This window comes from Eschrichtius robustus, chromosome 7 (genome assembly GCF_028021215.1).
Source record: "Eschrichtius robustus isolate mEscRob2 chromosome 7, mEscRob2.pri, whole genome shotgun sequence".
Lineage (NCBI taxonomy): Eukaryota > Metazoa > Chordata > Mammalia > Artiodactyla > Eschrichtiidae > Eschrichtius > Eschrichtius robustus.
This window is the reverse complement of record NC_090830.1, coordinates 76,352,720-76,365,103: the sequence shown is the minus strand read 5'-3', so window position 1 is coordinate 76,365,103 and position 12,384 is coordinate 76,352,720. Positions and strand designations below refer to the sequence as shown.

At 55.6% G+C, this 12,384-nt stretch overlaps 1 protein-coding gene across 3 annotated transcripts in view; it reads right to left on the bottom strand.

Annotated features, from left to right (window-relative positions):
- UNC5B (unc-5 netrin receptor B) overlaps window positions 1-12,384 on the bottom strand; it is an 87,776-nt gene that overhangs the window by 29,088 nt on the left and 46,304 nt on the right. Inside the window, exon 1 of one of the 3 annotated variants that reach the window (XM_068547756.1) lies at window positions 10,830-10,890. The exons of the other annotated variants lie outside the window; for them this stretch is intronic. Coding sequence (XP_068403857.1) covers window positions 10,830-10,887 — 58 coding nt within the window. The 5' untranslated portion in view covers window positions 10,888-10,890. Of the gene's footprint in view, window positions 1-10,829; window positions 10,891-12,384 lie in introns of those variants that run through there. 3 annotated transcript variants of the gene reach the window in all.

Below are 12,384 nucleotides of genomic sequence, written 5' to 3'. Positions count from 1 at the left end.
GGCTGAGGCGGGAGACAGCACAGCATGGCATGGCTATGGGTAAAAGCTTGGGCTCTGTATTTTCCCATGCCTGGGATGGAAACTCACTACCATCCATCTCAGCCAGGTCCACCCCTGGCCAATAGGGCAGAGACCTCAGAGGCTGCAGTGGTTTAGTAGAGAAGGCCTTGATACCCCTGTCCCCTGGTTTTTGTCCCCAGGTGGGTGACAAGGCCAGGCCTGGGACACCCCCCATCCCGGGCTCAACTGCAGGGGGTGGGCATCTGTAGCTGAGCAGGGCTGGCTGGTGCGAGGCGGTGCCCACACTGAGGAGCAGGACTGGGAGGGGAGAATGGGGGGCAGGCGGGAGGTGAGGGAGAGAGAAACGCCCCACGCTGGGCACATTTATCATCAGCAATCACAGTCTAGCCCCTGGACACCGGCTAATTCTCACCAGACTTGACCTCCCACTGCATGGAAAATCTCTTCCATTCACTGTGAGGTGGATGTGCTCAGTGGGGAGTGGGGAGAGGGCGGGGAGAGGAGCCCACTTATTATTATGTTTTAAAAACACACAAACCCCACATGGAAGGACCCCTCCCTGGACACAAAGCCCTTCTTCCATCTGGCCCTGGCTTCTGGCGGCTGTGGAGTTCAGGCTGGGGCCCCCTCAGAGATGGTTACAATGGCCGTTACTGGTGACAAATGGGGGCTGGTGGGCTTGGGGGGGCGCCGAGTTCTTCCTAACAAAGGAGGCCCCTTGCACAGCCCTTTTCCCATACCCTCTGCAGACCTGCCCATGCCCATGATGTCACTTCCTCTGCTGGCCACAGGAAGCAGCCTCACCAAGATGGCCAGCTGGGGCAGGAGCCTGCATCCTGAAGGGGTGTCTGGCTGATCCTGAGAAATCTTTCCCCTGGAAGGACTTGGGACAAGTGAAGGATCTGATGGGAGTCTGGGGACGAGGCCCCAGGGCAGGTGCAGAGCCCTGGCATGAAGCCCGGGCCCCATTTTCTAGGGGTCACATGGCTTACAAAACAGAGAGAGGACACTACAGCTCCTGGGTCATTGGTCTATCCGCAGACTCTCAGTGGTACCTGGGGAAGCTGTATTCCCACCGGCCCAGACCCTCCCTTCAGACCCTTCCTCTGGCCACTGGGTTCCCTCGGCCTGGGCCTCAGTCCCTCTAGGGCCAATTTTTAGTTCCCCTTCCAAGTCCTATTCACTGTGCCTGGAGGTCTGGGCCCTGAGAAGGGGGCATTCTGCTTCCCCTTCTTCTCTTAGACAAGGAACGCAAAACCCCCTCATCCACCACCCTCCAGATAATAACCATTTATCCAGCACACAATGTGATAATAAACATCGACAATATAATAATCCTGTGAAGTAGGCGTTCCACTTCACAGATGAGGAACCTGGGGCTCAAAGAAGTGAAAAGCCATGCTCAGGCTCTCAGCTACCAAGAAACAAAGCTCTTCCCATCAAAGCACAAGGCCTCCTTTGGCCCACGATGCCCCTGAGGGACCAGCAGGCGGCAGCTATTGTTTCGCCCATTTTGCAGATGAACAAATGAAGTCTCTCCAGAGTTCGCTAGATTGCTGAAGGGGAAGAGGGTCTCAGCTTCCTGACCCCAGCACTTGGCCCCCCTTCCTCTGTGGGCCTGACAAGTCTTGGACTTGTATGGGATGCCCCAGCCAAACAGAGATTCATCCTAGCCTGGGAAAGGCCCGCTGGTAGCCTGGTGCAGCCCCTAAGACGTCACACTCAGACACACATGCTCACACCAGCAGACCCACCCACGCCCTGCTCAAGGTCACAATCCACAACCAACTCCCCTGGACACCCAGAGAGCCCCTACCAGGCTGGGACAGTGGCTCCTTTCTTAGGGCTGCTGATGTCAACTTCAAGGCAATGGCAGTGACTCTGGCCTGTGGGGGACCTGCTATTTTATTTGGTCATCTCTCCCCCATCCAGAGTTGGGATGGGGTGAGCTTGAGTTGCAATATCAGACTCCACCAAACACCCAATAGCTTAGGTCCCCACATGGGGAGACCCCCCCTTTCCCTCCCCTGCATCCAACCCATGATGCTGCCAAACCCTGATGCTACCAGGTAAACCTTCAACATGTGCTTCAAACTCCACGACTGCCCACCACCACCTCCTACCGTCTCCAAGCCCACGTTGCCCGGCCCAGAATCCCTTCACTGTGCTCCCTTCTTCCCCTCTTGCCCCCTCAAATGCACTCTCCTCACAACAGCTGGGGTAATCTTGTAAAATACAAAAAATCACTCCCCTGCTCACACCCGCCAATGGCTTCCATTTGCACCTGGAATGAAGTCCGAGCCACCACCGAACCCCCAGACTTCAGAGGCTCCAGGCCACCCAGGCGTGTTTCCTGCCCTTGTACATGCCTGGTTTATTCTCACATCAGGGCCTTCGCTGCTCTCTCCTTCTGAAATATACCTCTCCCCGCCCGTCTCCTGATATTCCTGGGCTGACTCTCTGTCACTGAGATCTCAGCGCAAATACCAGTGCCACCTCCCCCGTGAGGCCCTCCCTGACCACCCAGTGTAAATTCACCATCCTTGACGCTATCTTCACATTGTCCTGGTTTGTTTGTTTTTCTTGACAGTGTTCATCTCTCTCTGGAATTACCATCTCCATGTACTTGATTGTTTGATGTCTGTCTGGACAGGTCTACTCTCTGGAAGGCAAGCTCCTTGAGAGCCTGGAAATCCTGTTTGCTCGTTTAGCTGGGCCCACTGAGGACACAAGACTTTCTCCATCTGTGCCGCCCAGCCTCTCTGGAAACACCTGGGGTGGCAGGTGGGGGTGGGAGGGAGCAGCCAGAGGAGGTGGGCATAGGTTGGGCTGACCTGGGCCATGGGAACCAGTCACTTTGGAAACCCCATCCTGTAGGATGCCACCAACTGATGGAACCTCAGGGACCATCTAATTACTGTCCTCTAGGATGGAGACCAGAGAAGGGGTGGGCTAGCCTTAGATCACAAAGCACCTGAGCAGCAGAGCCAGTAAAAGAAACTGGCCTCTAGACTCCAGGGGGAGTGAGGACTTTATTTTAAAAATCCTCCTTTTCTTTCTAGTGAAACTACGTTTTTTCTTGACCTCTTCTGATTACAATTTAGGAAAAAATGAGGATGACGATAAAAATCACCCATTCCCATCCCCAGGTGACCAGAATTAACACTGGACATTGGTCCTGACTTTTTTTAGATGCGCACATATTTTGTTACTTACTGGGTCTTGCCAGACACAGTCTGTGTATCCTATCCTTTCTTTCAAGGCTGTTAACTGAGGACTTTTAAACCACAAGCGAAGCGCACCAGGCATCTCCCTCTCCCTCTCTCACAGTCACACACGTCACAGGGGCACACGCCAGCTGGGCTGACTGCTCCTGCATGGCATTCCGGGTTGTTGGAGGAGCTGCAGGATGCAGAGCTGGTGTGGGAGCTGCTAGGCAATGACATCAGGATCTCTTTGCACATTTGGGCGCTGGGCAGAAAGATGTCGGTGTCCTGTCCCTGTCTCCCAGAAAAGTCAAAATGCCCATGGGTACAGCCTCTGGCCCAGGGGCTGCCTGACGGGTTACATCCCCGCTGCCCTTCCAGGTGAGGTATCCCCAGGCCGCCCTGGAAAGTTCAGGGTCAGGGCTGTTCTTAGAGCGCCCCGAGGCATAAACTTCCCCTGCCTTCCCAGCGTCATGCTCTAGGGTTGAGCCACCCCTCCTCGCAAAGGGGAGCTGGCTGCCAACACATTGCAAAGTGGAAAACCTGTGTGATCGTTGCGAGCTGCCATCAGCACCGTCACCACACCTGGCCAGACCCCACCCCAGCGCTGGTGTGGGCCCTCTGGCAGGCACCAGGAGGTGGCTCAGACCCTGGGCTGCGGGGCCCTTAGAACTAAGTCCAAGCCCTTCACTTCCAGAGGGGGATCCTGAAGCCAGAGAGGAGCAATGCCTTGTTCCAGTGCAAACAGCCGGTCAGTGGCTGCAGCACCTCTGGTATCTTGGCATCACATTGGCATAAAGAGAATCACAACAGGGAGAGAGGAAGAGGGGTGCCCAGACTCTGGCCTTTGTCAACCTGTGAAATGGGGCAAGGGACAAACCGGGAGAGGTGAACAGAGAGGTGGAGAGTCACAGCAAGAAGGACAGAGAAAGAGAAATCTGAGAGCACCTGGCAGTGGCGGGGGGTGAGAGGGGCTCTGTTGGGGTCTCTTGTACTTTTCTGAACCTGGAACCCACTTGGGTTCCTGCTTGGGGCCCTGGAGGCAAGCGAAGAAGGTGACATCCATCTCTGGCCTTCCTCCACACTCAGCTCTGCCTCTTCCACAAGGCCGGCACCAGCCCTAAGGCTCCATGGGCCCCAGGGAAGGCAGACCTTGCAGATTCGGCTCCCAGGAATACCCTGCAGACCAGAGGTAGGGAGTAACTGGTCTCAGGTCACACAGAGGGTTGGAAGCAAAGCTAGGACTGGAATGTGGGCATCCGGGCACTCAGCCCAATGCTCTTGCCCTTGCCTCTCTCTGGTTCCAACAGTGGGGAAGACCCTAGCCCTGAGCTTGGGTGAGCAGCTGAGCTGTCAGGGGTGGAGATGTGGGGAGACAGGTGGCACTGGCCCAGGGGAAGGCCTAGATGGCCGCGCAGGTGCACCTTGAGGGAGACAGGGCAGGGACTCACCCCCATTCCTTCATTCATTCATCAAACATTTTCTGAGTGCTTCCCCTTGATCATGCCTATAGCAGGATCTGGAGAGCAACAACCAAGCTTCAGTTCCACCAACAAGAAGCTCACAACAAAGGTTCAAGGTTAAGGACCCAGACAGCCTGACTCCCAGACTCATGCTCAGTCTGCTTCCAGCCTAGCCCCACAGCCATGTGATGGTCCTTCTGCCTGCTGAGCCACCATCAGTGCAGAAATAAATCTACAGCTTTGTCTGTAGCTCCCTCCTTCTCCATCAAGGAGTCAGTCCACCTCCTCCAGGAAGTAGGCTTTGACTACTTCTGCCTTGACGACTGTAGGGATTTCTCATTCTCCGGCTCCTAAAATCCCTCGTATTTCTTAGGCTGAAGCACACTGGTGCTGCCACTGGCTCATGAGGTGACCTTAGGTAAGCCACTTCCCCCTGGACCTCAATCTTCCCTTCTGGGAAATGGGGCCACTTTGATTTGCTTCACCCTCCAGGGTTGTTGGGAACATCAAGGTCAGAAGTGTGAAACTGTTTTGCCAGCTGGGCTGCCCTGTGCATTTGCTAATTTTTATTATTGCTTTTCGCAGTGAGAAACAGTAGGCGTACTTTCTCTGGGCTGGCAGGGGCACTGGCTGACATCTTGGCCAACAGCTCCAGGGTCTCCCTCCGGGTTTGAGGTGCCGGCCAGGTGCCCCACTCCCCATCCCCCACCCTGCCCCGGCCTTCCAGCTGCTGCCCAGCCCACTCTGTGATGACACAGAGCTGCAAAAGGCTGATGCAAGCTGGAAGAAGGGAATGAAACAGACTTGAGTGGGGCGGATGGAGCTCCACCCCCAGACCCGTGGGACGCCGGGCCCGGCCCCTGACTGCTTGTTTGCACCTGCTGATGTAATCGCTGGGTCTCCTTGGCTCAGGGCCAGGCCTGCTCACCTCGGCCTTCAGAACCAGAGGAAGGGTGTGAGGTCACGGCTGCGTGCACCACGAAAGGGCTCTTCTCTCGGGGGGTGGTGACTGGGCCCCAGTGAGGGCAGAGGGGAGGAAAGAGCCAGAAAAAAAGCATGAATAAGAGCACGGCTCAGAAGTAAGTAGGACCTGGGTCAACCCCAGCTCTGCCACTGTGCCACTTCAGGGGACTAGTCCCATGTCGCTGAGCCTGGACATAACAAGCACTCAACTTGTCACTGTCTTCTAGGGATGTCTCAAGGCGGATAAGGAAGTCTGAGAGAGGAAAAGAGAAAGGATGGAGGCGTGGTCCTGTGGAAAGAAAACACCAGAATAGTCCTGGGCTGGCCACCAGCTCACTTCCTGGGGCCTCAAGCTTGTTGATCCGTAAAATGGGCACAACATCTCTGTAGGCCACCTTACAGAGTTGGGGCCGGAGGTGTGAAAGTGTGACGTGACACTAAAGCATGTGGATATCTCGGGGGACCTGGGGACAGTTGGGGAGAGGTTCTTGCCGGGAACCTGGGGCTCCCAGAAGCTGGGTAAGGAAGGTGGGGCTGTCAGCTCTGCACTCTGCCTCGCCTGGCCTCAGGAGCCTCCCCTCGGGGAGAAAGGCACGGAGAGCAGCACACACCTCCCCAGAGGCCTCCAAGGAATCGTCAAAAACGCACAGGTGACAAGGACAAGAGCCAGGACCCACTCCTGGAAACTGCAAGGCCACCTGCATGCAGTCGAGGGCTCCCCGCCCCACGAGCCCAGGGGCTGGGGATTGCCCTGTCTCCAGACTATAATTCTCAAATCTGGTTTCCCTGGTGATGCCTTTGCTCTTTCACTGAGAAAGGGTGGGGGAAGAAACAGCCTCACATAGTTCATGTGTCTTTTTGTTTGACACTGAAGGCAAAAAGACAGGAACCAGCCAGGTGGGGAGGAGACGTCCATCTCAGCCGTGCCCAACTCCTCAGCCCGGGAGAGAGGGGTTACCTTTCCTAACTGGGCCCTCAGTTCTACTTGGTTGCACTGGATGGGGAGTTGCACTCCAGCTGGGATTCGTGAGCTTCCCTGGCCACAAAGACCCATCTTTCCCTTTAGCCAACCACAGCTACTGTTTATAGGCTAACCCACTCCCAGGCACTGCGCAGATCACTAGGAGTACATCACCTACCTGAATCCTCCCAACAGCCTTCGAGGCAGGTATCTTATTCTGATCCCCAATTTGCAGGTAAGGAAACTGAGAAACAGAGAGGTTAAGTAACTTGCCTAAGGTCACAGAACAGGGCTGTCAGCGCTTCAATCTGGATCTCCCTGACTCGAAGACCATACTCATTAACCTCTATGCCAGTGGTTCTGAAACTGCAGCATGTCCCAGGATTAGCTGGAGGCTTGGTAAAACCTCCGCCTCCACCCAGAAGTTTCCACCTAGCAGGTCTGTGGCGGGGCTTGAGAACGTACATGTCTAACAAGTTCCCAGGTGCTGCCGCTGGTCCACTGCTCGACACTCCTGTGCCTCCCAACAGAAATATAAAACACTTAGCACACATAATGGTGCTTAATGCAGGTCAGCTCCTTTCCCTGAGCACTTCTCTGATTCAGCTGGAGACCTTTCAAGAGGAACTAGAGGAATTACATGGCAGCATTGGTGCCAGTTGCTTTAGCTTGAATCAGGCCCCCGTGTGTGGTAATCAAGATCATGATACCCATCACCTGCACCTGTGTTCTTGCAAATTACTTAGCCTCTCTGGGCCTCAGTTTCCTTATCTGCAAAACGGGAGTAATAATATTTCTAGGAAACACACTATACACACAAGTTGCTTAGAGCAGTGCCTGGCACATCAAAAGGGCTTATTGAGTATAAGCTGCATTACTTTTTTTTTTAATTATTACCATTGTTACTATCTACTTCATCTATATTATCTTTCCAACAATGTCTATCCACCTCCACTGTTTACCTACAGTCACTCAGGGGATAAGTAACTGGCCCAAGTCACACAGTCGCTAAGCAGCAGAGGGAAGATTCTGAGCCGGGTTTGGGACTCCAGTGGTAGAAACTCTCTACCACGAGCAAAGAGCGAAGCCCACTCTGGCTGCTTCCTCTGGAAAGGATGAAGAGCTATTTTCTTACTTATGTTTCCTGTGCTTCCTTCTAAACCCCTAAGCTTAGCCCAGGGTTCTGTCAGTGTCACCCGTGAAGGGAGAATGTCTCCAGTAGGGAACCAGAGGCTGTGTCAGCCACCCACACTCAGTGACCTTGGGTGGCCAGACCCCTGCCCTCTGTGTCTGTCCATCTATCCCCTGCTTGCTCCTCCTTACTGGGCACCCTCGAGGTGCGAGGGTTGGCTTGGCATTGGCTGGTCCAGGTCCTGTGAGAGGGGACGGTCACTTGTTTCTCCTGAGACTCCCTGCCCCCATCCCCCCCCTCACGGGATCCCCAGTTCAAAACAATGGAGGCTTCAGGGCGCCCTTGATGTAAAGGTTCAGTAGGTGGCTAATTTTAGCTGAGAAATACTCGGCATTTTCCCAGCTGCCGTCACTGCCGCACTGTGCGCTGGACAAATGGCCTAGGTTTTCCTCCCCGATTGTTCTCGGCCGGGGGGCGAGGGGCTGACTCCAGCTCAGGACAATTCCCTTTGTGTCTGCTTCCGGGTGACTCTTAATAACTCGTGGGGACAGCCTGAGCTCTCAGGCCCCTGCCCCCACCCTGGCTACAGGGCCCCTGGCTTCATAGTCAGGGCATCTCAAAATGCGGCACTGAAACAGGACTTGCTGCTCACCCTCCTCACCTCGCCAGGGGTGGGGGCAGAGAAGGAGGGCTTGTGGCCTGAAGGGGCCTCCTGTGGACAGATGGGGAAGCCAAGGTGCAGAGACGGTGTGACCGACCTAAGCACAGCCCGGTGCTCTTGGCACCAGGTGCAGGAGAAATCCCGCCGCTGTCTAAGCTTCCACCCAGCACGGGGACACCTCAGAGTGTGAGACCCCAGACTGCAGGCCTCCCATTCTCTTGGCCTCCAGTGGAGACACCTGCCCTTCCCCCACCCCCCTCACCTGGCTGAATCCCTCCGTCCTCAGGTCTCACCTTGAAGGTCACCTCCTCAGGGAGCCCGGCCCTGACTGCACCCTCCCAACTATACTGCGGCCCTCGCTCTTCCTCCGGTATTTCTTTTCCTTACTGCCCTCATCACCTTTTCTTAGTTACGCACTCATTGTGTATTTCCTTATTTAATGCCAAGTCCCCACCAGATTCTGGGGTCCCAGGGGCAGATACAACATTTAACCACCTGTGTGGGCCCTAGGGCAGGGTCCTGGAGCTCCACTGTGCCAGGGGAGACTGGGGGTCCCGGGGGAGTAGCTGGGGGCACTCAAGGCTCAGAACATTCGATGTATTCAGCCGTTTTCAGCAGCAGGATGGCCTAACTGGCACTTTCTGCCTGGACACCACCCCTGGCTGGATGACATGTGTATGCCCACTGCTGACCCCCAGTGCCAGCTTGGCACACAGCAGATGTTCAATAAACGCTTCTCGCATGAATGAATGAACCTTCTGGGCTCCTCTGGTTCCTCCTCTCCCTGAGGGAGGAGCCCCGATTCGACCTATGCCCCACCCTTCCCATGGAAGGCTCTGGAAGCAAGAGAAATGAGGCGCCTTGGGGAAGGCACCCACGGCCCAGGGTGGCCCCACCCCCGAGGGCTGTTTGCTGGCCTTGCAGCCCCCAGCTCTGCCTGGCCCCCCACTGCCCCAGCCAGGACCCAGCATGCTATAATTAGAGTCCTCCTTCCAGGCTCCAGTAATGAGGGGTGTTGGGTGCCAGCCGTAATTACAGCCTGGTTAAAGCGAACAGGAGCCGCCCCCAAGCCAAATTACAAAGTCTGCAGCCGGACTCCCTCCTGCCCCGCTCCCTTTTTATGGGGCTGGTTACAGGGAGGGACCGGGGAGTTGACAGAGAAGCCAGCTCAGGCTGGAGCTGCGGTTTCGGAAGAGTGGAAAGCCGAGGAGAGCCCAAAGTCTGGCCTGTGTTGCTTTGAAACTGTCCTTGCACCTCCCCCGGCCCCACCCTCATCAAAAATGCCCTTCCAAAGCCGAGGTTGGGAATGAGCAAAGAAACCAGCTGAGGCTGCTCTTGCAGTGCATTCACATCCTCGCCCCCATCTTGGGGCTGAGCTCTCTGCCAGGCCAGGCTAATGGCTCCCCGCACAGTCGTATTTCATGGGCACAGCCAACATCACCCCTGTGTTACTAACCAAGGTTCGGTGCTTAACTAACTTGCCCCAGATCACACAGCCGGTAAGAGGCAGACCCAGGGCTTGAGCCAGGCCCACACAGGGAGAAGGTTCTAGAGGGTAGGTACATTTCATCTTGAGCCCCCTCACTGCACCGGGCATGGGGTGGGGCACAAGGAAGGGCTCAGTGAGTCCTGAGAATGATGAGTTTTGCACATCATTTGAGAGGTCTAGCTGAGTCCTCTCCCTTTTAGAGATGGAGAAATAGAGACTCTGATTTCCACTGGTGTCTCAGGATCCAGAGGCAGAGCTAGGATGTGGGTGACCTTGTTGGTCTCAGAATCTCAGGATATTAATATGTAAGGGCTATAGAGAAAATCTATTTCAGGGGCAAATACACAGCAGCCTGGCCCATCCCAAGGCTGTGATAGACATCACTAATTGATCATCCATCATGGCAGGCCTGGACATGGCCTCAGATTCCTTCTCAGCCCAGGACCACACAGCCATACCAATCAAGCAATGAAGAAGATTCCACCATCCCTGATCTAATTAGTTCCCATTCACCCTCAGTTACTCGAGGGGAAAATGGAGCCCAGAGAGTTGGGGTGACTTGCCCCAGTAATGGGGTGACTCTTATTCCTTAATGACCCATCCTCTGTGGATGCCAACCTGCCACTTCCCACTGCACTCTCAGCCCAGCCTTGTCAACTCGGGGCTTCCTGTGTGGGAAAGACTCCCTTAAGGCTCCCTCCAGGCCCTGCAGTACTCACCCAGCTGGCTGATCTGCTGCTCTGACCAGAAGGTGGCTTTCATAAGGGACTGTGGGGGAACAGGCTTGCTCACTGGTGGAGGTGCCCCAGATGCAGCAGTGGAAACCTCTCCACATGGCCCTGAGCTGCCCACATGCCCCTTCCTGGGCCCCTTGGCTGGGCTCTCCTCCCAGCCCAAAAAGCTGGCTCCAGCCACCCCCCGCTGCCCACTCACCACAATTGGCCTGTAGTGACTCAGTCTCCTTGTTACCTCTCCTCCTCCTCCTCCCCATGTCTTCTGCCCCCGGCGTCCCCCGCTCTGACAAGCCTCTTCAATAGCGCCTTTGATCCAGGCTCTCCAGCCTCTTAAACAGGACGGCCTTCTGCCGTCAGCAAGGGGTGTTGGAAAGAGGTGGGTGTGGGAGGACGGTGACCATGACAGGACAGGCACAACCCTGAGGTCCTCACCTTCTCATGGCCCCCCAATCCCCCACCCCTAGCCTCACCAGGATGACCAAAGGTCCTGAGCTCAGAGGCCCTCCAGGGAAGCTGTGAGAGCCGCTGAGCTTTCTGGGAGGTGCCTCTGCCTCACCCAGCAGTGCCAGGCCTGGACCGGAGGGCATTTTCAAAAGGACACTTTAATTAGGGAACAGGGAGGCCAGCCAGCGGGATTATAGGCCACACCCGGAGCCGTCAGAGGCCTCTAAACTCCCAGGCCCAGCCTTCCTCTCTAGCCTCCACCTACTACCACCTCCTCCCTCGGACTGTGGGGACGGGAGATCCCTGAACAGCCCTGTTCGCTGCCCCCATGGTGGGGCCCCTAGAAAGGAACACTGGATGTCTCAGGTGTGGTTGCTTGAGCTGAGGTGTGGCTCTCAGGCATGGAAACAAGGGTGCTGAAGACGGCTGGCAAAATTGGAGAAGCCATGCTCAGGCAGGAGGCAGGAGCAGTGGCCACCCCTATGCTGGGCCACGAAAGGGACTGGGCACCGGAGACTCCACCCCGACCCTGTGTGCCCCCACCTCTGTCCACCAGTAGGGACAATGACAAAGGTCTGCTTGTCTCCTAGAGGCTCTGGCTTAAACCCAAACCATGCTGTTGTTCCAGGCGTTCTCCCCAGCAGACAGTGTTCTCCCACACCTAAGATGGGCAGCCTTGGAGCTGCCCAGGGCTGTCTGCCCCTAAATGTCAGGAGTGGGGCAGAGGGCCCAGGCCCACGGACCTGGCTGAGTTTGGCTGTGGCTGAGGCCCTGTGCCCACAGGTTTTCTCTGTGCCCTGAGTTCCTTCTCTATAAAATGGGGAGACCCATGTGAATCTCCCAGGCCTGTTGTTCAGATAAGCAGAGTCACAAATGTGAAAGTAATCAGCACAGGGCCTGGCTGGGCTGCTCAGAAAACTCATGCTGGACTTGGTTAGGGTTGAAGACCTGCCCATATACTAAATTCATCTCTCTGGGCCTCAGTTTCTTAATATTCAGGTGGGTGAACAGTGCATTCTTCTTAAAGATGTGAAAGTGTTTTATAACCTATAAAGGGCTGTCCAAGTCTAAGATTAGTCATTGTGATTTTTCTAAGGAACAGCTACACTTACCCTTCTTCCACCCTGTCTATGAGGTGAGGCTGGCCCATTTCTAACCCAGCTCACTTGTGTGAATCTGGTGACATCTGGCTCACGTGGCGCCATGCGGCCGCCTGCCCTGAGGTTCAGCCTATTCTTTGTTATCTGCCAGCTGCCTCTTGGACAGGGTCCTTGGGCAGGGAGGACAAAGGGGGGGCTATGGATGCTTAG